The sequence below is a fragment of the Schistocerca gregaria genome, chromosome X (genome assembly GCF_023897955.1).
Source record: "Schistocerca gregaria isolate iqSchGreg1 chromosome X, iqSchGreg1.2, whole genome shotgun sequence".
NCBI lineage: Eukaryota > Metazoa > Arthropoda > Insecta > Orthoptera > Acrididae > Schistocerca > Schistocerca gregaria.
In genome coordinates, this window is record NC_064931.1 from 753,235,779 (window position 1) to 753,262,986 (window position 27,208).

Below are 27,208 nucleotides of genomic sequence, written 5' to 3' on the forward strand. Positions count from 1 at the left end.
GCCGTACACCTCTGGTGATCGTCGAGGGGACACTGAATAGTGCACGGTACATCCAAACCGTCATCGAACCCATCGTTCTACCATTCCTAGACCGGTAAGGGAACCTGCTGTTCCAACAGGACAATGCACGTCCGCATGTATCCCGTGCCACCCAACGTGCTCTAGAAGGTGTAAGTCAATTACCCTGGCCAGCAAGATCTCCGGATCTGTCCCCCATTGAGCATGTTTGGGACTGGATGAAGTGTCGTCTCACGCGGTCTGCACGTCCAGCACGAACGCTGGTCCAACTGAGGCGCCAGGTGAAAATGGCATGGCAAGCCGTTCCACAGGACTACATCCAGCATCTCTACGATCGTTTCCATGGGAGAATAGCAGCCTGCATTGCTGCGAAAGGTGGATATACACTGTACTAGTGCCGACATTGTGCATGCTCTGTTGCCTGTGTCTATGTGCCTGTGGTTCTGTCAGTGTGATCATGTGATGTATCTGACCCCAGGAATGTGTCAATAAAGTTTCCCCTTCCTGGGACAATGAATTCACGGTGTTCTTATTTCAATTTCCAGGAGTGTAGATGACATTCCCTCAGAATTGCTGATACCCTTGAAAGAGCCAGCCTCGACTAAACTATTCCACATGGAGTGCAAAGATATATGTGACATAGGAAAAATGCCCACAGACTTCAAGAAGAACATACTGCATTTACTCGAATCTATGCTGCACTCGAATCTAAGCCGCACCTCAAAAATGAGACTCAAAATCAAGGAAAAAAATTTGCTGAATCTAAGCCCCACCTGAAATTTGAGACTAGAAATGCCAGGGGAGAGAAAAGTTTTAGGCCGCATCTCCAAATCGAAACAAAGCTGGTCTATTGTAACATGAGGCACAACTTAGGTCGAATAAATGATGATACAGCTACAGTAGTTTGGTTTGAGTCGTAAGCTTAGCAGTTAAGTTTTACCAGGTAGCCATTGCTATGCCTCAGGCGCTCCGTCCATATTTATACGGGTACCCTTCCTTTTTCACGTGCTTCGTCTGGTTTGAATTGATTGCTTATTTTTCTTTGATCTGATAAGTGCCGTTATCTTTGTTATAGGCGTTTACGTCACTCTAAGCTGAAAATGCATATTGTACTGTGTCATGCATTGTTTGTCGCATTCTGATAATGAATGTTTATGGCCTGTCGCCGCTCGTGGCATGGCTTGCTTTTGTGCACACTACCACCGTTTACAGTTTTTTTTTTTTTTTTTTAAAAAGAGAGGAATCATCTCATTAGCGAAACAATGCAAGAGACTGCTATTTGTTGTTACTTACACTGTTTCTTTCTTTGATAATGATCAACAAGAGCTAAGCGAAAAATTTTCTCTGTTTGAAAATCTTTGCAGACGCCTCTTTTGTACATTACATTCTGCACAGAAATTAGAGTCATCTTAGATTTAAAAATCTAGTCAACTGTCGTGCTTCATTTCTGACTGTATCACTATTAGGCATAAGAATAATACGAATATAAACATGACATGATGTGTATATTCTTCCGCATTTGCTGTTGTCTCGCACTAGTTTCGTAGTTTATTAGGCAGACAGGATTTAAATGAGGTAGTAGCAAACACGAAAGAATACACGGCAAAATATTCGTATTATTCTTGTGGTGAAGAGAATACTGCATATGAGTCACAATTCATAAAAGTTCCTATTAGCAACCATCTCTTCTCACAGGCAGGAAAAAACTTCAGAATGTGGAGTTGGCCATATTGAAAAACATCCCAAACAGTCTTGCCAGTCGGATTTTCGTAGTACACTGAAATGCTGCTACATTCGAATATGAACAATACGGAATTTGTATTTACTTTGTTAGAGAAAGTATGAAAATGCAGTGATCGAAACTCGGGGCGGAGAAAAAGCTCGTCTCCCACATTATTTTTTTAAATTTATTTACTGACGCACAGGTTTTGGCATCAGTATTTATCTTTGTGCCTGCAAAGCATGCCTGTGTAGCGCTACATATATTCGACGGCAGAAGTTAGTTGTGGCGGCACCTACCAATATTTTTCAGAACTTCCGCTTACTTTGCACTCGATTCTAAGCTGCAGGCGGTTTTTTGGATTACAAAAACCGGAAAAAAGTGTGTGTTAGATTTGAGTAAATACAGTAGTAATTCCAAAGAAAGAAGGTGCAGACAGGTGTGGATATTACCAAACTATCAGTTTAATATGTCATGACTGCAAAATAAGACATGAATTATTTACAAAAGAATGTAAAATTTGGTAGATGCTGACTTCAGTGAAGTTCAGTTTGGGTTCTGGAGCAATTTTGGAACACACAAGGCAATACTGACCCTATAACTTATCTCAGAAGATAATTTAAGAAAGAGCAAACCTGTGTTTATAGTATTTGTAGATTCGAAGAAAGCTTTTGACAACTGAAGGCAGCAGTGGTTGAGAAGATAGTGAGGCAGTGCGGCAGCCTATCACAAATGTTATTCGCTCTGTGCACTGAGCAAGCTCTGAAGGAAGGCAAGGAGTAATCTGGAAAGGGAATTAAAGTTCAGGGAGAAGAAATAAAATTATTGCAGTTTGCCAACAACATTGCAATTCTAGGAACAGCAAAGAATTTCGGAGTGCAGTTGAATGGAATGGACAATGTCTTGAAAGGGGGATATAAGATGAACATTAACAAAAGCTAATCAAGGGTAATGGAATGTAGTTGAATTAAATTAGGTGATATTGAGGGTGTTAGATTAGGAATGAGACACTGAGGGCTAACTGAATAAAGAATTTCACCTTACATTAACATAGAAAATAACCTCAGATGAAGCTGCACTCTGCACTCTGTGCAAACGTCATTGCCAAATTATATCATCGTGAAAGTATGATCAAGTTTTCGTGATGAAAATTTATGAATCAAAGTCTGATTAAAATGTTGGTTGGTTGGATTGGGGAAGGAGACCAGACAGCGTGGTCATCAGGTCACATCGGATTAGGGAAGGATGGGGAAGGAAGTCGGCTGTGCCCTTTCAGAGGAAACATCCCGGCATTTGCCTGGAGTGATTTAGGGAAATCACGGAAAACCTAAATCAGGATGGCCGGACGCGGGATTGAACCGTCATCCTCCCGAATGCAAGTCCAGGATTAAAATGTAATTGTCAGTTTACAATGTAGTGACATAAATCATCAAAACATCGATTTCATTTTGTATAAAAACAAACTGAAATAGCATAAAAGTTGTTACCAACACACAAATATATGATATACCACTCCTGTGCTGTTGAAGATCAATTTCTTTCTTTCTCTTTTTTACCTCAATCTGTGGGGTTAGTTTAGGAAATTATCTATCAGCTATGTATGTAATGAGCAAATATAATATTGCTCTCACAATTCTTGTATATGTCTTGTAATTTGTGTGATTAGTTTAAAGACATTTTATACAGACTTGGCACCAGAGTAAGGAAGGAAATTTTTAAATATTTGCCATGAAGACTTAAGTATGTTGGTTTTTACAGCAGACAATAAGGACTGAACATCTCTTATAAATATGTTCTCTCATCTCTTGTAGCAGTAACAATAAAAGTTGTATTAACTTTGTAACTACCAAACATGTGCTTAAGCTATTATGACAATGGTATGCACATTGATTAATAAAATACAACCCATTTAGCAACACGATATTTATCAGAACATGAGAACAGGATTGGTACAATAGCTCAAAGATTGTATTCTGGTGCATAGTGCAAAAGATCCCAGGTCAGTTCTTTGAATTTGTTTTCCACTTCATACTACTTTCTCTACTGTATTGGTCATAAAGATAAAGAACAACACAATGTTTTGAAACCCTACTATATCACGATTTCTATTTTCTCAGCGTTCATGGCCACTGTGGTGAGCAGCATTATGTGTACAAGAACCTTACACGATCTGAATTATACAATTTCTTTATAGGTATCTGAGTATTATGAGGTTGACAAAGGATGAACCCATTCTTAGAATTAAATGATAAATTGTTGAAGCTGAGGTTTCATTTGGGCAAAAATACTATGCAGCAGTTAGAACTAAGGTTGAGAGAGTATCTGCTGAATCGAACTGAGAGAAACCAGTCACTAAGATCATGCTGCTTTCAACATTAATAGTTTATGATTCAGGAAGCTTTCAGATGGTGGTTCACCATTTGTTTGAAACAAATCTAACAACAGCTTGCAGTATGTATACAAAGTATCAGCTTGCATTGCCTCACTGGAGATAGAATCCTTCACAACCCCTACAGAAGAAAAGATGCGAGGAAAACCCGGTGTGATTTTTATTGAACAGTGCATTTTCCTGGTGTTTTAGGAACTACTGAATGTACCTACATACCCATCAAATGTCCTCATGGTGAAAGTGCAGAGATGTTTGGGAACCGTCAAGGGTCATTTTCATGAACTGTACAAGCAATCTCAGATGCGAAGCTTAACCAGAGCGTATTAAAATGTATAAAAAGCACTGTACATAACTTTGGGATGTAAATCTGTCACTGAAGGAATTCCAATACCACCAGAAAATGAAGCTATCAGGACTCACAATGCAATGAGTGCAGAATTTACTAACAGTTTATTTACATAAAAACAGTTATTCCTTTTACTCGTAAACTATAGTAACCTTATTCTTCCCCTCCCCCTCCCATTCTACTGTGCCTTTATATTGGACCAACAAATCTTTTTTGTATGGGCTGAAATTTGAAGGTCACTCTTTTTTCTATTTATTGTCCTCTATCTTTGTAGCATCATACCTTCTATAACACATACTGTTTATCTACAATGTATGATTAATATCTACAGTCAAAGCACAATAATCATGCCTATAACCGATGTAGTGGTATTGCCAAGCATATTTCATGCTAACGTAGATAAATAATAAACTTCCTTCAGTGGGTCCATGCTTGGTGCTGTACAATAGAGTTCATTGCAAACTGAAGTCAAACTTGACCTCCAGTCAGTCATTTTTATACAATCAGCCTAAAAGCAGTAGATGAGTTTTGCAACGTGGACAGTAAAATAACTGATGATGGCTGAAGTAGAGGGGACATAAAATATAAAAGGGCATTGCTAAGAGAAATATTTCTGCAGAAGAGAAATTTATGAACAGTGAATATAAATTAAAGTGATAGGAAGGAATTTGTCTGGAGCTTAGCCTTGTAAGCAAATGGAATGAGGACAATACGAAGTTCAGACAAGAAGAGAACAGAAGCTTTTGAAATGTGATGCTACAGAAGAATGCTGAAGATTTGATGAGTAGGTTGCTTAACAAATGAGAAGGTACTTAACAGAACTGGGGAGAAAAGGAATTTGTCGAATAACTTGACTAAATGAAAAGACTGGTTGATAGGGCACATTCTGAAATATTAAGGAATCATCAGTTTAGTACTGGAGGGTAGTGGGGGGACAAAAACTGCAGAAGGATACCAAGAGATGAGTACAGTAAGCAGGTTAAAGTGGATATAGGTTTCAGTACTTATTCAGAGATGAAGATATTTGCACAGGATACAATAGTGAAGAGAGTCTTCAGACTAAATACCACCACCACAACAACAACAACAACAACAACCTATGTTGTTGCAAAGCTAAACTAATTTTCATTTAACCAGCTATTACTCACCCTCAAAAAACTTCATTATTACTGAAATAGTCTGCAGTTTCTCGTATAGTGCATCAGATAAGAAAATCCAGTGTTTTAGTCACGTAAGAAAATCGTCTTCCCTCTGTGTGCTATATCTGCTAAAACCTTGTTTGTATATCTCTAACCTTTTGGGATATACAATGGAATGTTATGACTACAGTATTTCAATCTCTCTGTATTGTCAGCATTCACGAGCAGAAGTGAATGCACTATATAAAATTCATTTTCTCACAACTGGAAGTAGATATAGATATCCTCCAAACTTTAAAGAAAAATTCAATATGTTAGCTACGTTTCATATGCAGCAATGCATCAAATGTAAATTTATAATGACTCGTATTTTTCATTGCACACTATTCAAATTACATGCAGTATCTTATTTAATTGTAAATACCACAATAACTATGACCATTACCACAATGATAGTCAGTTCACAGTGAAAGTAACAAATGAAGCTACAAGATGTGAAATGACCATTTTTTTTATCTACTAATTTCTTTAAAACTGTGTGAGAAAGATTACAGACCAACAGGAGAGCATGTGATGTTCTACTCATAGTGGCACTGCTGGACCTTGACCAGCTGGCTAACCAGCATTCACTGTGTGCACCTGTTGATGCAGTGCGGAAAGTCAGCATACAGACTACCAGCTTTGCTTATTTTCCTACACAATGATGGACAACCTGATTCAACACCTTAAATGAATGATGTGTCTTTGCTATCTGGATGACATCACCATTTTTATAAGACATTCAAAGAGCAGCCTAGCTGTCTGACAACCATGTTGAAGTGCATTCAGACTGCAAAGCCACCATATGAATCTGAAAAATTTCCTCTTTGCTGCCCAAAAAATGAAAATCTTTGGGCAGCTATTTAATGATGATGGAGTCTGTCTCGCTCCAAAGAAAATAAGAGTAGTCATAGATTTTTTTTGCTCCTGGCACATACATGATGTGACAAGATTTCTCAGAATGTGCTCATACTACTGGCTATTCTAAAGGACTTCTGTGCCAAGACTTGTCCATTGAAAGAACTATTATGCAGAGATGTCACATTTCCTTGGAACAAAGTGCAAGGAAGGTCTTTCCTTGTTCTTAAGGAGGTGCTAATATCTTATCCAGTTCTGGGACTCTGAGATGAAGACATCGAGACAGGTCTTTAGTGGTTATGGGATAGATGTAATTCTAGTGCAAATTCAGAAAGGTGCTAGCTTATTCTTCCAGTGTACTCTCCAATTCCGAGGGGAAGTACTCTACAGCCAAGAAAGAGTGTCTTACAGTTGCTTGGACCATCAACATGTTCTGGCCATATTTATGTGGCAAACCATTACTCGTAGTGATGGAACATCATTCTCTATGCTGACTGATTAGCCTGAAGAATCCATCAAGTCAAATGGTGAGATAGGTACTGGAGCTTCAGGAGGATGACATCACAGCGGTATACAAAAACGGACATGAACAGAATGGCACTGGCTGTATTTCAAGGAATCCTGTGGCAGAACATGGTAGCATGGACAAAACCTCAGTCATCAATACAATAAATGACACTGATGCTGGACAGGGGGAAGATCCAACACTGAAGAAAACCACAGACACCTTGGAGGAGGAGGAGGATCTGACTCAAGGGGTATTCCAATTAACCAACAGGACATGGTTTAAGAGGAACTATGATTCAGTAGGGAGGCTATGGTTGCTTGGAATCTCATTTCATCTGTGGCCAGATCCAAGATCTCGTCAACTGAGATTCGTGAAGACTCTACACAGAATCAAATGCAAGTACCGCTGGACAGGTCTCTACCAATCCATTAGACACGACTTGAACCAATATAAGGAAAGCCAGCAATGGAAGCAGGTGCCACAATTACCTCTGGAGTATATGAGATCAATTTGCCCTGCAGTAGTGCCATTCCACAAGATTCAAAGAGATCTCTTGCAGAGGTTCTGAAAGTCACTTTAATATTCTGGAATATTCTACGTTCATAAAAACAGCAGCATGCTCCATCCAGGAGGCAGTTCTGCTCTGTCTATACAAACAATGCTGGTGCCCATTTTGCACATGAGCATAAATGTCTGAAATTGAATGGTTGCACACATGTATGTCTCCGGTTACATACTTGGCGGATATGCTCTCAATGTTCGTTGATGTTGAACATACAATGTGGGATTCAATACAGCCTGTGATGACATTCGCTTGTAACACAGTAAAGCAAGACACTTCTTCTGCAAAGTTTGGAAAGTAGGAGATGAGGTACTGCAGAAGTCGTGCTTGGGTAGCTCAGATGGTAGAGCACTTGCCCGTGAAAGGCAAAGGTCCCAAGTTTGAGTCTCGGTCCGGCACACAGTTTTAATCTGCCAAGAAGTTTCATATCAGCGAACACTCCGCTGCAGAGTGAAAATCTCATTCAAGACACTACGAGCTTCACACCATTCCTTCCGCTCCAAGGTCATGAGGCCAAACAACAATTAATACACTGTACCCATTTCAACTGGGTGATATTCAGGATGGCTCATCAAACACGTCACCAGGACTGAGGAAGTAAGACAGTAGGCTTGCATACAGCCCCTGAATACCCAGCAGAAGAACATCACCCACTGAGATATAGCTCAGGAGACTTAGTATAGATTTTTACACCTGAGCAGAAACTGAGACTTCTGGGAAAGCTACTAAAATGCTAGTTTGGGCTGTACCATAACCTTTGTTACCATTCAGAAGCCATATGCTGAGCCAAGGACTATCATGCTTCATCTAAAAGACAAAAGTACAGACATGTCATCCATGACTTCCATCTGAAGTCCTACTACAGACCTAAGGCACAGATTGACAATGGTGGTGTCTTGTTCAAGAAAAATGATGGGCTGCTCAAAGATCATGAAGCTTCGATGGGAGGGGCTACCTATGATTCTCATCATAGTGATGAGGATGAGAGAATGTGAACCGAATGCGAGAATCCTCCAGCGTTACCATACTTAGGACCAATGACAAGATCTAGATCTAGGATGCTGTAACTGATTTCAATGATGACCTGTGAAACAACGGATCACTGCTTCTCCAAGAGAGGGAGCAATTTCACAAGCTGTGCTGCAAGCAATGTGGAGCAGCCATTATTGTCACTGTCTGATGTGCTGCAGGTTGCCAGTTCAAATCTAATCACCAGCAAATATTTCTTACTTAGTATTTACCATTTCTGGAAGATACTTGAAATATCTTGTTTGTAATGTTTGAGTATTCTGGAATATTCTATGTTTGTACAAATACTAGCATTCTCCATTCAGAAGGCAGTTCTATTTTGTCTGTATAAATGACATTGGGGCCCATTTTGCACATCAGCATAAATGTCTGAAATTGTATGATTGCAGTCATGTATGTCTCTGGTTACATGCTTGCCACCAGCTATTACAATCAAGAGCTAACATGTATTGGTTCATCGTGTTTCCTATCAAACTTCTTTCCCTACTGATGTAACGACTGTAAATGCCATGATATTCATTTTACTTCTGTGTATGGAACAGGGCCAGCCATAGTGTGTCAAACTTCACGAGTGCAGTGTGTGCCGGCTGCAGGCAGGCCAAGTCCCGGCCTGTCACTCGACCTTGCTCAGTCCTTCTTGGAAATACCCGGAACAGTGCGACAAGGAAATATATTAGACCTTGTAGCTATGAATAGGCTGGATCTTATCAACAATGTCAGTACAGAAATGGGGATTAGCGATCATGATGTCATTATAGCATCTGGGGTAACGCAATTTAGTAAATGAGTTAAAAAGGGTAGGAGAGTGTTTATGCTAGGCAGAATAGATAACACCACACGTAGACTGTGAACTGACATCACTTAGTTCCATAACATGGACGTAGAGGCAGTTTGGGCAAAGTTTAAGCAGATTGTAAATTGTGGTCTGCAGAGTTAAATGCCTAGTAAGTGGATAAAGGATGGAAAAGACCCACCATAATTTAATAACGTAATTTGGAAGATGCTGAGGAAGCAGATTTTACTGCACTCTCACTTCAAAAGAGAATGCACAAATGAAGAGAAGCAAGGGTTAACAGAGATTTGTGCATCTCTGAAAAGACCAATGCACAAATACGACTACCGAGCATCACACTTAAGTAAAAGATCTGGCAGAGAACCCAAAAAAATTCAGGTTCTATGTAAGATCACTATTTGCATCTAAGGTTTCCATTCAGTCCCCTGTTGGTCAGTCTGATGTGGCAGTTGAAGATAGCAAAATGAAAGCCAAACTTTTAAATTTCACATTCAAGAAACTGTTCACACAGGAGAATCATACAACCATCATTTGATCATTTGACCATCGGACAGACTTTCATATGGATGCCGTAGTAATAAGCATCTCTGGTATAGAGAAGCAAATGAAAGACTTCAAAATGAATTAATCACCAGGTCAGAATGGAATCCCAATTCAGTTTTACAAAGAGTACACTACAGCTTTGACCTCTCACCTAGCCTGCATATATAGTAAATCTCTCACCCAGCATAAAGTTTCAAATAACTGGAAAAAGTCGCAGATTACTCCAGTATACAAGAAGGGTAAAAAGCATGGATCCACAAAATGACAGACCAATATACCTAACTTTGATTTGATGCAGAATCCTTGAACATATTCTCAGTTTGAGTATAATAAACTTTCTTTAAACTGAGAAGCTTATATCCATGAATCAGAATGGTTTTAGAAGACATCACTCACGTGAAACTCAGCTTGCCTTTTCTCACATGATATACTGTGAACTGTTGATGAAGGGCAACAGACAGATGCCATATTTCTATATAGCATTTGATACAGTGCCCAATTGCAGGCTGTTAACGAAGGTATAAGCATATGGAATAAGTTCACAGATATGTGAGTGGCTCGAAGACTTTGTAAGTAACAGAACCCAGTACGTCGTCCTTGATGGCGAGTGTTCATCATAGACATGGGTATCGTCAGGAGTGCCGCACGGAAGTGTAATGGGACCGCTGTTGTTCTCTCTCTCTGTATATAAATGATTTGGCAGATAGGGTGGGCAGCAATCTGTGGTTGTCTGTTGATGACGCTGTGACATACGGTACGGTGTCGAAGTTGAGTGACTGTAGGAAGATAAAAGACAATTTAGACACAATTTCTACTTGGTGTGATGAATGGCAGTTAGCTCCAAATGTGTATAATTGTAAGTAAATGCGGATGAGTACGAAAAACAAACCTGTAACATTTGGAGACAGTATTACTAGTGTCCTGCTAGACACAGTCAAGTCGTTTAAATATCAGGGCACAACATTGCAAAATGACATGAAATGGGGTAAGCATGTGAGAACTGTGGTGGGGAAACCCAATGGTTGACTTCTGTTTATTAGGAGAATTTTAGGAAAGAGAGGTTCACCTGTAAAGGAGACCGCATATAGGACACTGATGCAACCTATTCTTTTGTACTGTCCAAGTGATAGGGATCCACACCAGGTCAGATTGAAGGAAAACATTGAAGCAATTCCAGGGCGGGCTGCTAGATTTATGACTGTTGTGAAGATGCTTCAAGAACTCAAATGAGAATCTCTGGAGGGAAGGCAATGTTCTTTTGGAAAAACACTATTGAGAAAATTTAGAGAACTGGTGTTTGAAGCGGACTGATGAACAATTCTACTGTCGCCAACATACATTGCACATAAGGACCGTGATGATGAAGTATGAGAAATTACGGCTCATAACGAGGCATATAGACAGTCATTTTTCCCTAACTATATTTGTGAGTGGAACAAGAAATGAAATAATTAGGAGTGGTACAGAGTACCCTCCGCCACGCACTGTATGGTGGCTTGTGGAATATCTATGTAGATGTAGATATTTCATTTAGCACTGCAGTGCAGCACTTTGTGGTCAACACAACTCTCTGAGTTTAACAGAACTGTGGTGTCAGCAGTGTTAACCTTTGCTATTTGTTCGTGGTATGAAGGAAATTAACAGGTTTGCACAAAAAAGGCAATCTGTCATCGCAATCCTTAAAAATGAATGGGAATGACTGAAGAGAGGGATGAGAATTGTCAATTAGCATAAGCGGCAGGTACTGCTTATTTGCTATGAAATGACATTACAGCACCATGCATAAAAAATTTAAAACTTTTAGCTGACAAAGAAAGAGCACAAAATTACAATGATAGACAGACATTAATTGTTCTGCTCATCACGAAGAACTTTGTGCTAAATTTTCAGGCATGAAACACTTGAAGAAACTGATGTTGCGAATAGCAAAATTTCTGAAGTCGCATCCAATATCCCATTTTCAGCAGCAACAGTTTTCAATGAAAATAAATGAAGAGTATGGAAACTTCATATATTACTGCAATGTACTTTGGTTAAGTCAAGGGACATGCCTGGAAAAATTTATAGTTTAAATCTTGCTAATATGAAGGAAAAAGGAGTGCAGAAACAAAAATTAGAACATCCAAAATAGATTGCAGACTTTGCATTTTACATTGACTTGACTGCACAGTGCCCACTGTAAGACACTGCAAGGTAACTTCTTTCTGATTTGATGGGGATGCATTTAAAAAGAAAATCTGACAAAAACAATACAGTCCCCTAAGCTGACTGATGTTTTTTAAAAAAAAGCATGATTTGAAGAATTCATTGTGGCCTTGCAGGAATGACAATAACAGTATAATAAAGGTTTTGAGGACACTGACAATCTTACATCTGTTTTCAAGACTATTAGCCGTTTCAGTTGAAAGCACCCCTGTGCATGTGCAGATGTAACTGATTGACCTGCAAAGGAGTTCCAGTTTTAATTACACATCTTTTTACATAAAAACTGCCCAGGATGTCTACACTGCTTTTATCAGGCAGATTTTCTAAGTCTCCACAATGAGGTTGCAAAAGTGCTACAGTATTTTGTTCGATATACTTGCGTGAAAGACCTTTTTCTGATTATGAAACTAAGTAAGTCACAATTATGTGACAACTTGAGTGCAAAACTTGAAGCTGTCTGAGTCTGTCCATATGCCGACAGTTTGTGCCAGATAAAAATTATATTGTGTCTTCAGCTCGCCAAAAATAATTAGCTAGTATTGAAAACTTATTTTGTTGTGATCTGTGTTTTTGAAACATGTGTATGTAAGTATGACTGTACTGGCACTTAAATGTGGCACATTCGCTGTTTTCCCCTCTTCCGCCTTTTGCACTCAGACAGTATGGCGTGATGGTGGGGAAAATGTGAAGTGAGGCCGAGTGCTTTGACACTCAGGCCGAAATCTTGGATGCCACTGGTCTAGGAGATACTATGTATTTAGCAAATTGTCAGTCTCTTATTTCTTGCTCATGATGTACACAATGATCAGCTTTTTTTAACCATATAATTCACAGTTTACATCCCAGAATAAATTTTCACTCTGCAGCAGACAGTGCACTGATTTGAAAATTCCTGGCAAACTAAAAACGTGTGCAGACAATATGAGAACAAATGACACTAACTGTATCTGGTGGGTCACACAGAGGCCCAATTGACTAACTTCAATGCTGATTAACTCATAAATGGTACAAAATATAGAATTATTTTCCTTGACTTTCTCAGCACAACCTACCCTGAAATACCCTCATAAGCTTTTCAGACTGTTTGTTAGCAGCCTGTATAGAGAGAAAGAGCAGTCCTAACACACTTCCATGGGGCACTCTTAGTGATACTCTTTTCTTTGATAAACACTTGCCATTCCAGGTTCTGTTACTTAAGAAGTCTTCAAGCCACACTCATATCTGGGAACCTATTCCATATGCTCAGACCTTAGTTAACAGTCTGAAATTTGGTGTTATCTTTGCCACCCTACTTTTTTGCTTAGTTTTCAAGCATGTTCTTTATTTTTAGTGTATTGTATTGTTTTTCAGTGTTACATGCAAAATGAATATGTTGTTGTTGTGGTCTTCAGTCCTGAGATTGGTTTGATGCAGCTCTCCATGCTACTCTATGCTGTGCAAGCTTCTTCATCTCCCAGTACCTACTGCAACCTACATCCTTCTGAATCTGCTTAGTGGTCTCCCTCTACGATTTTTACCCTCCACGCTGCCCTCCAATACGAAATTGGTGATCCCTTGATGCCTCAGAATATGTCCTACCAACCAATCCCTTCTTCTGGTCAAGTTGTGCCACAAACTTCTCTTCTCCCCAATCCGATTCAAAACTTCCTCATTAGTTATGTGATCTACCCATCTAATCTTCAGCGTTCTTCTGTAGTACCACATTTCGAAAGCTTCTATTCTCTTCTTGTCTAAACTATTTATCATCCATGTTTCACTTCCATACATGGCTACACTCCATACAAATATTTTCAGAAACGACTTCCTGACCCTTAAATCTATACTCGATGTTAATAAATTTCTCTTCTTCAGAAACGCTTTCCTTCCCATTGCCAGTCTACATTTTATACCCTCTCTACTTCGACCATCATCAGTTATTTTGCTCCCCAAATAGCAAAACTCCTTTACTACTTTAAGTGTCTCAATTCCTAATTTAATTCCCTCAGCATCACCCGACTTAATTCGACTACATTACATTATCCTCGTTTTGCTTTTGTTGATGGTCATCTTATATCATCCTTTCAAGACACTATCCATTCCGTTCAACTGCTCTTCCAAGTTCTTTGCTGTCTCTGACAGAATTGCGATGTCATCGGCGAACCTCAAAGTTTTTATTTCTTCTCCATGGACTTTAATACCTACTCTGAATTTTTCTTTTGTTTCCTTCACTGCTTGCTCAATATACAGATTGAATAACATCGGGGAGAGACTACAGCCCTGACTCACTCCCTTCCCAAGCACTGCTTCCCCTTCATGTCCCTCGACTCTTATAACTGCCATCTGGTTTCCATACAAATTGTAAATAGCCTTTCGCTCCCTGTATTTTACCCCTGCCGCCTTCAGAATTTGAAAGAGAGTATTCCAGTCAACATTGTCAAAAGCTTTCTCTAAGTCTACAAATGCTAGAAACGTAGGTTTGCCCTTCCTTAATCTACCTTCTAAAATAAGTCGTAGGTTCAGTATTGCCTCACGTGTTCCAACATTTCTACAGAATCCAAACTCATCTTCCCCGAGGTCGGCTTCTACTACTTTTTCCATTCGTCTGTAAAGAATTCGCGTTAGTATTTTGAAGCTGTGACTTATTAAACTGATTGTTCGGTAATTTTCACATCTGTCAACACCTGCTTTCTTTGGGATTGGAATTATTATATTCTTTTTGAAGTCTGAGGGTATTTCGCCTGTTTCAAACATCTTGCTCACCAGATGGTAGAGTTTTGTCAAGACTGGCTCTCCCAAGGCCGTCAGTAGTTCCAATGGAATGTTGTCTACTCCGGGGGCCTTGTTTCGACTCAGGTCTTTCAGTGCTCTGTCAAACTCTTCACGCAGTATCGTATCTGCCATTTCATCTTCATCTACATCCTCTTCCATTTCCATAATATTGTCCTCAAGTACATCGCGCTTGTACAGATCCTCTATATACTCCTTCCACCTTTCTGCTTTCCCTTCTTTGCTTAGAACTGGGTTTCCATCTGAGCTCTCAATGTTCATACAAGTGGTCCTCTTTTCTCCAAAGGTCTCTTTAATTTTCCTGTAGGCAGTATCTATCTTACCCCTAGTGAGATAAGCCTCTACATCCTTACATTTGTCCTCTAGCCATCTCTGCTTAGCCATTTTGCACTTCCTGTCGATCTCATTTTTGAGACGTTTGTATTCCTTTTGCCTGCCTCATTTACTGCATTTTTATATTTTCTCCTTTCATCAATTAAATTCATAATTTCTTCTGTTACCCAATGATTTCTACTAGCCCTTGTCTTTTTACCTACTTGATCCTCTGCTGCCTTCACTACTACATCCCTCAGAGCTACCCATTCTTCTTCTACTGTATTTCTTTCCCCTATTCCTGTCAATTGTTCCCTTATGCTCTCTCTGAAACTCTGTACAACCTCTGGTTCTTTCAGTTTATCCAGGTCCCATCTCCTTAAATTCCCACCTTTTTGCAGATTCTTCAGTTTTAATCTACAGTTCATAACCAACAGATTGTGGTCAGAGTCCACATCTGCCCCTGGAAATGTCTTACAATTTAAAACCTGGTTCCTAAATCTCTGTCGTACCATTATATAATCTATCCGAAACCTGTCAGTATCTCCAGGCTTCTTCCATGTACACAGCCTTCTTTTATGATTCTTGAACCAAGTGTTAGCTATGATTAAGTTGTGCTCTGTGCAAAATTCTGCCAGGTGGCTTCCTCTTTCATTTCTTTGCCCCAGTCCATATTCACCTACTACATTTCCTTCTCTCCCTTTTCCTACTACCCAATTCCAGTCACCCATGACTATTAAATTTTCATCTCCCTCCACTATCTGAATAATTTCTTTTATTTCATCATACATTTCTTCAATTTTCTCGTCATCTGCAGAGCTAGTTGGCATATAAACTTGTACTACTGTAGTAGGCGTGGGCTTCGTGTCTATCTTGGCCACAATAATGTGTTCACTATGCTGTTTGTAGTAGTTTACCCACATTCCTATTTTTTTATTCATTATTAAACCTACTCCTGCATTACCCCTATTTGACTTTGTATTTATAACCCTGTATTGGCCTGACCAAAACTCTTGTTCCTCCTGCCACCGAACTTCACTAATTCCCACTATATCTAACTTTAACCTATCCATTTCTCTTTTTAAATTTTGTATCCTACCTGCCCGATTAAGGGATCTGACATTCCATGCTCCGATCCATACAACGCCAGTTTTCTTTCTCCTCATAACGATGTCCTCTTGAGTAGTCCCCGCCCGGAGATCCGAATGGGGGACTATTTTACCTCCAGAATATTTTACCCAAGAGGACGCCATCATCATTTAATCATACAGTAAAGCTGCATGTCCTCGGGAAAAATTACGGCTGTAGTTTCCCCTTGCTTTCAGCCGTTCGCAGTACCAGCACAGCAAGGCCGTTTTGGTTAGTGTTACAAGGCCAGATCAGTCAATCATCCAGACTGTTGCCCCTGCAACTACTGAAAAGCCTGCTGCCCCTCTTCAGGAACCATACGTTTGTCTGGCCTTTCAACAGACACCCCTCCGTTGTGGTTGCACCTACGGTACGGCTATCTGTATCGCTGAGGCACGCAAGCCTCCCCACCAACGGCAAGGTCCATGGTTCATGGGGGCTAAAAATGAATATATACCAGTTAATTACACTATATTTATAACATCACATTTATTTCCATTATTGGAAAAAAAACCTTTAGGTTAAACTTTTTCAGTGAAATCAATTAGAGAACAAATAACTATGGACCCTAACAATGTCAAAAGCTTTTCAAAATAAAGACTTGTCACACGTTACAACTTCTCTTTTGAGACATTATGCTGCCAAACCATTAACACTTTACTATAGTGTGAAACTACTGCTCAGAATCTGTACATAAAAGCCAAACTGCCTTCAGTACAACAGTGGATATTAGACTAAGTCCACATTTTCCCTTGTTATGGAAAGTTACTTTATCACTGAATTCTGAAGTAATTTGTATTCCATCAGAATATTTACACTGCACAGACCTGCCATTGTAAGCACTTTTCCACAGTGTAATCAACTGAGTTCATCATTATAACCCTAGGGTTGAAACAGTAACCCAAAGCTGTGAAAACAGACTTGCATAGCTCAGTGCCCATAACACTTGTCAGCCTAGTTTGAATGCACAAACCAGTGTGCTTCGATGTTTCCTACACCTCTTTCTGAAAAGGTTGCCTCCACATTTTTCAGAAGTTTGCTAGTTTTATCACTAAAAATTCCTTTTTCCTATAGTACAGAAACTAACTTCCAAGTATTATGACTTGGAATACTAAGCAGGCCAGATGCCATGTTGACTTACGTGCTTTCAAAAGCTGAAGTGTCATACTTTGTTGTTATTTCATTTATACTTGTATACTACAAAAAATGGCTCTGAGCACTATGGGACTTAACATCTGAAGTCATCAGTCCCCTAGAACTTAGAACTACTTAAACCTAACTAACCTAAGGACATCACACACATCCATGCCTGAGGCAGGATTCGAACCTGCGACCGTAGCAGTAGCGCGGTCCCGGACTTTATCACCTAGAAGCGCTCAGCCACCACGGCTGGCAAAGATCTTTGCAAATTGGATCATTTTTACTAAATTTGTCATACAAAAAAAGAGCCAGGAAACGTGATGTCACTGGTGTTATTGACTGCCAATTTGTTTATCTTTTCAGTTACTTATTTTCATCCTATTTGACCATTTTTCAATGTTATGATGAACATGAAGCTATACCTATCATTTAAATTATATTTACAACAACATAGATAGCACATTTATTTAAATTACACTAACTTGAGAAAAACATTAATTAAAGAAAAAATAACGAATTTCCTGGCAGGTTACAACTGTGTGCTAGCCTGAGACACACACTAGGGATCTTTCCCTTTCACAGGCAAGTACTCTGCCAGCTTGCCTGGGTAGCTCAGTCATATGTGAGTGAAGCACTTTTGACCATATAAAATAGGTTGCTGGTGTGGGACACAAACTCAGCCTTCAGTGAAACCCCATGAATGATATCTTTCCAAATTATTCACCAATATACGCTTGAATTCCACCTCTAATGACCTCAGTGTTGATGGGGTGTTTAATTGTAATCTCTCTTCCTTCTTTTTCTGAACCTTTCCAATTGTGTCATCTGTGTCCACTTTACAAATCGATTCATACTTTTAATATGACATTTATTCTTATATATTCCTCTCAAACTTCACAGACAATCTCTCACTTTTGTGAAGAACTTAATGAAACAAACTCTGTTAGTATTAAAATAACTCACTCAACTTGGAGCAGAAATTAAAAAAAATAAAAATATAAATAAAAAAAAAAAAACTGGCGAATCTGTTATCCTCAGATCCTTGAATGAAACATTCTCTCTGCAATAGATGGTAAGTTGTTATGAAACTTTGTCACTGACTAGAACTGTGTACTAGATCTGGGCTCAAACTGGAATCCCTGGTTTTTGTGGTCAATGCTCTATTCACTGAATTGAACACACATGCCACACAGTATTGATCTTCCAGCCAGCAGCTTTCTTCCACATTCCGAAAGACAGAGAATTGCTTCTGTGTACATTGCTAAACTACCACTGTTGAGAGAACAAAGAGAAATGGCTTTGTTCAGTAGGTACAGCATTTCTCCACAAAAAACAAAGTTTGAGCTCAAGTTCCAGTCCAGCATGTGGTTTCAACTTGTCTAGAAGTTTCGTAGCAGTGTACATTGCACTACAGAGTGAAAAAACTTACTCAAGCAACACTCCGTAGAACTTTAAGTTTCTCCTGGCATATCAAATGTTCAAACAATATAATGAGAATGCAGCCTGGTGACGTTTCTGACAACTGCCGAGGTGAACATCCTGTCAGTTTCAAGGTTTTAGGGCCTTAAAAATGACGGGGTGTTAACGTCTTGAAACAATGTCAGTTGCCAAAGTGCCCGCCCCCCCCCCCCCCCCCCCCCTCCCTTGCTTTTGCTGCAGTCTCATAAGTTCTTTGAATGATAATCTGAACCTTGTCTGAATATTAATATAAGATTTCAAGTCGGTGTTTATTGCATAAAATTCCCTGCATGTCACAGTGTATTCTCTTTTTCCATACACTATAGTATACTGTACTCGACACATCTTGCTGGACAGTTTATATGATTAACGTACTGGTGTGCTCTTAATTTTGATTAAGGATGTTGTCTTACTGAGAGTGACTTTATTTGGATAACAAGGACGATACTTCATACATAATTTATAGAGCATATCAACAGAAATAATGAAGAGTTCCAGAAGGAATTCCACCAACAGAATCATAGGGCACTTGCAGGTCAGCAGCATTGAAGAGACAATGAAAAATTTCAAGTGTGGAAGCAACTGCCTTGCAGATGGCTTAGTGGTAATTCAGAGCAGCTGAAGTAAGAAATTCAGTCAACAAAGCCTAAACTTGCCAGAAATGGCTGATTACTGTTGGGAGTCTGCAGGTCGCACTATACCTTCAGATATAGTCATGTCTGTTAACGCCTGTCAGTGTTAAAATGTCACTGTAAATTATTTCGGTCAACTTCAGAATGAAACCAACAAGGAAATCTATCCGATACACTAAAATTTCATGTTCTATGTTTCCATTTAGATTAGTTTTCTGTAACAGCCTTTAGTGTGAAAAAGTTCCACACAACAAACTTTTAAGGGCAAAACTATTTACCAGATAGTACAACAATGACTTATTAGTATAATTACCTGTATCACTGCAATCACATAAGAAAGTACCATTTCCATCAATACATTTACCAGTATTGCAAGGATTACGTACTGCAGCACAGTCATCTATATCTTCTTCACAATACTTGCCCTTATATCCACTGTAGCACTTGCATTCTGGACTCTGAAAATAATATTTTATTCTGTGAAACAATATGAAACAACATTTTATGAATAATGGACATATTAAACAGGGACACAAACACTGAAACAAGTAAAGGCAATTATTCATTGTCCTGCAGAGGCGCTAACACACCAGTGAGTGTGTGTTTGCAAATTTTTAAGACACATATACATATCTGAGGACCCAGATGCCATTATGCAATACTGCATCTGTGTGACTCGTACTTTACCCTTCTTGTGTACATCAGTGACTTGCTTCAGCAGTCTGATTTGAGACAAAGGCCTGTTCCTGTAAATGAATACTGAAGCTCACATAAAATCCATATAGCTTGTTGTCTGTTTACTAAAATGGTGTTTAACATTCATGCCACGGTATAGATATTGGCAAGTGAAGTAAAATTATCAAGAGAATAACAAATCTCTCACAGACAAATAACAATGTATTGCACAGGAGTCGTGTTAACTACCGGAGAAACATGTCAGTAGTGGCATTGCTGAATGAGAAAGAGTAGACACTGTTGTATGAATGTGATGGAAAGTCTGACAAAAAAAATGGTTCAAATGGCTCTGAGCACTATGGGACTCAACTGCTGTGGTTATTAGTCCCCTAGAACTTAGAACTACTTAAACCTAACTAACCTAAGGACATCACACACATCCATGCCCGAGGCAGGATTCGAACCTGCGACCGTAGCAGTCGCACGGTCCCGGACTGCGCGCCTAGAAAAGTCTGACACTATCTGTAGCTAGTGGCATGTTGTGCGCTTCAGCATGCACTGAAACAACCAGTTTTTTTAGAGTTCATGAACAGTCTCCCAATAATGGATTGGAAAAGTGAGTCTCAATAATTTTCTGATGAAAATGTAATTAAAAGTATTTATAACAATTTTGAGGTAAAAAAACAAAACAGTGGCAGTAATGGCTTGAAAATTCAGAGGGAAATAGTAAAGGCACTTGAGGAAGATGAGGCAACAGAAAACACAAATGCTGAGATTAGTGGCCATACGTACATCAAATTCTGTAATTCACATGAAATGGGACAAACAATTCACTACTGATATTTAAAGAAGTGGACCCAAGACACAATTGCCAATTACAGCCTTTGAACCACAGGAAGTAAGTTAAATCACATCACCCAAAATTGCACATCAAGTTCCTTGCACCTAATTCTTTTTGCCAGCACACACTACTTGTACAAAGCATGAAACAGACAATTTGTTATGATGATGTGAATGCCATCCACCTGCACGACACAATCTTCATTCTCTAATTACATTCTGTTAATCTGTTAAGTGCATTACAGTATCAACCTACACTTTGCTATGGATTGAAAATATCTGAATGTGTGTCAAAGAAGATGCTGCGCTGAAGCATCAAAGAAACTGGTATAGACATGTGTATTCAATTACAGAGATACGTAAACAGGCAGAATACGCCGCTGCAGTCGGCAACACCTATGTAAGACAAGTGTCTGGCACGGTTGTTAGATTGGTTACTGCTGTTATAATAGCAGGTTATCAAGATTTAAGTGTGTCTGAATGTAGAGTTATAGTTGGAGCATGGGCGATGGGACACAGCATCTCAATGATAGCAATGAAGTGAGGATTTCCGTACGACTATTTGCAAGTGTACTGTTAATGTCAGAAATCTGGTAAAACATCAAATCTCTGACATTGCTGTGGCCAGAAAATGATGCTGCAAGAACGGGACCAACAACAACTGAAGAGAAAAGTTCAATGTGGCAGAAATGCAACCCTTCCGAAACAAACCCTTACAGCAGATTTTACATTTGCAGAAAGTTTAGCAAAGTCATCTGTAAATGCAGAACAGTTCATTCCAATATTTTTGTTTATTGCTCATGACCTTATTGGTGAAATCTTATACTCATTCAGTTTTCCATATTATTATTATTGGCTCTGAGCACTATGGGACTTAACTTCTGAGGTTATCAGTCCCCTAGAACTTAGAACTACTTAAACCTAACTAACCTAAGGACATCACACACAACTAACTGCTGCTGTCTGTGAATACAGCTAGATTTCAAGCAGTTTCCAAATGAATACTGTGAAGGGAACTGTATGCACTGCATATCTGGAATCAGGAACCTAGCAAAACACCATTGCTCATGACTGCACCTATTCAGACCAAACAACACAGAGACCGTACTATAACTGATTGAAAGTGTGTAGTGAAGTCATGATTTTGCCTAGGTGACTTGAACCTGGGACCTATATGCTTTTACAGGTAAAAGCTCACTCATTGAGCTATCCTGACAAAACTCACAACCCACTCTCACAGCTTTACTTCTGACAGTACCTCCCTCCTGCTTCACACTTCATAGAAGGTGTCCTACACATCTTGTGGGACTAGCAATCCTGGAAGAAATAATATTACTAATAATTAATAGTTTGAGTTACTGCATCCATCCACGTGATATTGTCGTCCAAGGTAAATCCGTGACTACTGGTACTTGGCACACCTACAAAAGCTTCCATCTTATTTTTTCTTTCACTTTCACTTCAGATATCACTTATACTATTTAATTTCGCATTATTATTTGTGTTTGTTTTGTCTTTACAGAAACTGTTAACAGTTGCTGACAAAACAATGAAAAAATACTTACTGGCTAACACTGTGTACACAGTGTTTTTGAATTCTAAAAAGATGAATGAAACCACCAAACAAATGATGTCATAAAATTACTGAAAATTTCATCGGTCTAAAATAATTTACTCCCAGCATAATTTTTAAAAAAGTTAAAGGGGATAGCCATTAAAATAATAGTGTCAGCATGGTATGTATTATTAAGTGTGGATAAGTAAGTGAACTGCACATCTTGTGATGTCTCCCAGTTAGAAAAACAGCAACAGCCTTGAACATTGTGACTTTACTTGGTCTGAAAGCTGTTATGTTCCTATCCTTTAAGGCTCTTGTACAGAACAAAAAATTTTCATCACTCTGCATAACCTATCTTAGTAAGTCATGGCGATGAAATCATTTGTAGACAGGTTTATGATGTTCTCAGGAAGGAAAACATCACAATCTAGAAAACATTTTAATAGCACGTGAGTAACAAAGTAGAAACAGTAGCTTTCCGATTTTTAAAACATCAAATTGTAGAATGTCTATGTCTATTATTTTTTAGTAACTTTCTGTAACTCCATAACTAGGGTGCTTAATATGTAACAATTACAGACAATCCATAGTAGTTGGCAGCCATGGTATTATTCCACTGGAATCTACTGTTTTCGTTATTAAACAGGCTGCACTGTGAATTTCCACCAACTCACAACACAGGGGTAGTAGGTTGTTGTCTAATTATTCAATTGGAATTCACTGTATGACCTTTGGTTACAAAGTTTTCGGTTATTTAGGAATAAAGGAGATGACTCACTGAAAGACAGAAGTGCTGCCTCATCAACAGGCACCCACAAACAAAAGGTACAGAGCTTGGCTAGCTTTCGGAATGCGCTTCCTTTTTCTAGCTGTAGAAAAGCATGACCCCCCCCCCCCCCCCCCACACACACACACACACGTTTGTCTCCCTACATTGTGCTTTTGTTTGTGTGCCTATCGACAACAAAGTGCTTCTGCCTTTTGGGGGATAGGGAAACATAAAACAGTGCATCAACTCCCCTCATGGTACACAGCCAAAGCTTAGCACAAATTCTATTTATTCCGAAGGGACACCTGACAATCATACCTATATGAAACACACCGGCAAAGGCATACATTATCTTCATCATTTTTTTACTTATTTGCATGTGCAATTTACGAGTGCTATTTGCATACTAACTGTTCTGGAGATTGGATGAAAATGTGCAACAACCATCTTTGGAAAGAGACCTCTGTTAATGATTGCTGTTTAATGCTTGTAATATCGTAGGGCTATGGATGAATACACAATTCCAGGGCTGCTGCTCGGCAGGTACTCTGGCGTGAGGTGTTGCGTTGAGCAGCTTGAGTGAGGGGAGAAAAGAAGTGTGCAGCACGAGGGAGAGTTAGGAAGGGTGGAAGGGTGGCTGATGGCATGGATGGATGTGTGGGAGTTTTGCCTGCTGTGTCATCTGAACAAGACAGAGCCATGGAAAAAACACTACAGGTGCAAAGATGTGAGCTGGTGGCAGTGCCATAGAGACTCGCCACTTGCCTGAGTTCCACCAGCGCCACGGGCAGTGCTGAGAATGAAGATATCAACTTTGTCTTGCCCAATTGCCGGCTGAGTACAATCCACCAATAACAGGATGAAAATGGACAGAAGCGTACTCAGAAGATAGAAGAGCAGCACTTGCCCACTTGGTTATAGATAATCCTCCAGACCTGACAGGGAACAACGTTTAGTGAACTCTTAGATGTGAACAGACAGGTGTTGCAAACTGCATTTGCTGTGTACTGTGAAGTTTACCTACAATTCTTTGCACTTCACCATTGAGGGCTTCTTTTGTGTTGTATTACAAGCAGTGGCGGACTCCATTATACAACTAATCACAAAGATAAAAAAATCTTTTAACTCACTGTGTGGCTTTGTTACTAATTTGTTGGAGCATTGTAGAGCCTTTGTTCTCTTATCCTGTTACCTGACCCTGAGGCATAGCTGTGTAATGGTGGCAGGGAAGAATTGTCTTAGCCGTGTACTGCACCAGAAGCCATTTCATAAACTCTGCCTACCATAACAAGTGACAACAAGCAGTAGCAACAGGGCCTTTTCAAAACTGATAAGGGTTTACAAAATTTGAGACAAGGATTGGATCAGAGAACAGATTCTGAAATATTCCGATCCTACCATTGAGCAGGTATTGCAGATCACTGATTACCATGACTCTTGTGATTTTGCTGTAGATAGTTTTCGGTAATCAGGTAACATTTGTACTGTAGAACAGAAAGTTGGAAACAGCTCTAGTGCTACACGGTCCCGTAAACAGCCACACTTAATGGCACACAGACAGTCTCACAGACCGGACATCATAATACATCAACAGCTTCAGCACAAGCTACGTTCATCTCACCAAGAGCGTGGCACAAAATCTTATTCCCTATGCTATACAGCATATAAACGTGAACATTGTCCATCACACCAAGCCACTAGCTACTCCTGCCACGGAACTGGACATGTACGAAGTGTTCGCTTAAAAAGACAAAAGTCCCCAAGTCACAATGTGAAACTATTGCGCCCTGATAGGCAAGTGCATGTTGTAACTTCAGAACATGTTGCTCTCACAGAACAATCGTGGGAAGTTATTCAGAACACTAATTCCCCTGTTATTCTGAACACTGGTTCCCCTGTGCAACATCTCTCTAATAAATTGTATGAACCTTTTAGTAGGCCATACAGAAAAACTTCAATTAGATACAGGTGCATCAGAGTCCTCGTTAAGCTATGAAACTTATGAACTGTTAGGCAAACCAAAACTATGTCACAATGGCCAGAACATTCCAATGAAAGGAACACTTAACATTGCGGCCACGTATCAGAATCTGCAGAACACAGTTTCCATCAAGTGCTACGAAGAAGACAATCAGTTAATAATTTTGGTCTTGACTTGTTTGGACGAAACATTGTGGCCGATGTACTGGCTGTGTGTCACTTCAATTCAAGTGACAGTGTTGCTAAGCTCTGTGATGAATTAGGTGAATTATTTGCTCCTGGTGTAGATAAAGCCAATAACTTCATAGCGCACATTATGCTTCAAGACAACATGCAGCCGCACCTTTTCAAAGCATGTGCAGTGCCTCTTGCACTTCGTGAACAGGTTGCAAAAGAACTGGCTCACTGGCAAGAAAATGGCATCATCACACCCATCTCTGTAAGTCAGTGGTCTTCCCCAGTAGAATATGTTTGCAAACCTTAAGGAAAAATTAGAATTTGGGCTGATTTCAAAGCCATTGTCAATCCTCAGACAGTTGTGGATACTTATCCATTGCCTCACCCAGACAAACTCATGGATCGCTTAGGCAAAGGTCTCTATTTTTGTAAAATTGACCTTCGTGATACCTACCTTCAGATTCCTCTCGATGAACCTTCACAAAATGTTTCAAAAATTGACCTTCGTGATGCCTACCTTCAGATTCCTCTTGATGAACCTTCACAAAATGTGTTTGCCATTAATACACATTTAGGTCTTTTCTAGTTCCTTCATTTGCCTTTGTGTAGAAAATCAGCACCTGCCGTTTTCCAACACTACCTAGAACAGGTGACTACTTCTGTACCTTCATGTACAAATTACCTGGACAATATTGTACCTGCCGGCCACACAGCAGAACATCACCTTGTCAACTTGTGCACTTTATTTCAAGTTTTGTCTGATGCCGGACCGAAGTGTAACACAGGGAAGTGTGTCTTTTTCCAGATGGAAATACAATAGTTAGGTCATGTTATCAATTCTCGAGGTGTTCATCAGACATGGGCACATTTGCCTTCACTTCCAAGCTTCGGAACAAAGCTCAGCAGAACTATTTCCAGCTAGGAAAGGAAACTCTTGGCATCATTTTTGGAGTGACTAAATTTCACCAGTACTTATATATGGTCGAAAATTCTATTTGGTTACACACCACAAGCCTTTGCAGTCATTATTCAATCTGGCTAAATCAATGCCTATTCATACTGCTGAGAAATTGCAACATTGGGCTCTTCTTATCTCCCACCACCACTACGAGATCATTTATTGGCCCACTTCTAAGCAAGCAAATGCTGACGCTTTCTCACATCTACCTATGGGACCTGACGCTGACTTCAACACTTCGAAAGCAGCATGTTTTCAAATTGATGCACAAGAAAAGGACTTTGTCGAGCAGTTTCCACTGGATTATTGTACAGTATCTCAAGATACTTTTTCCAGTCCCAATTTGCAGATTTTGCTCTGATACATTCGTATAGGTTGGCCATCTTCTACCAAGCACAATGTTAGCCCCATTGTTCATCAATATTTTGCACATCAACATCATCTTTCTGTTGTTCATGGTGTCATTTTGCTTCACACAGAGTCAGGACATTCACATGTGGTGATACCAAAAGTGCTTCGAACACATGTACTTAGCTTATTGCATCAATGTCATTGGGGCGTTGTCCACACAAAACAATCAGCATGCAGACATTGCACATAGTTTGGCAGGGATGCACAAATAAAAGGATGTGTGAAGGGTGTCAAGCGTATGTGGGACATCAGGCC

General features: G+C 39.5%; 1 protein-coding gene across 1 annotated transcript in view; it reads right to left on the reverse strand.

Annotated features, from left to right (window-relative positions):
• The window catches only part of LOC126297680 (protein crumbs), a 355,128-nt gene that overhangs the window by 21,007 nt on the left and 306,913 nt on the right, over nucleotides 1-27,208 (reverse strand). Inside the window, exon 29 of the mRNA XM_049988790.1 lies at nucleotides 19,899-20,043. Coding sequence (XP_049844747.1) covers nucleotides 19,899-20,043 — 145 coding nt within the window. The remainder of the gene's footprint in view (nucleotides 1-19,898; nucleotides 20,044-27,208) is intronic.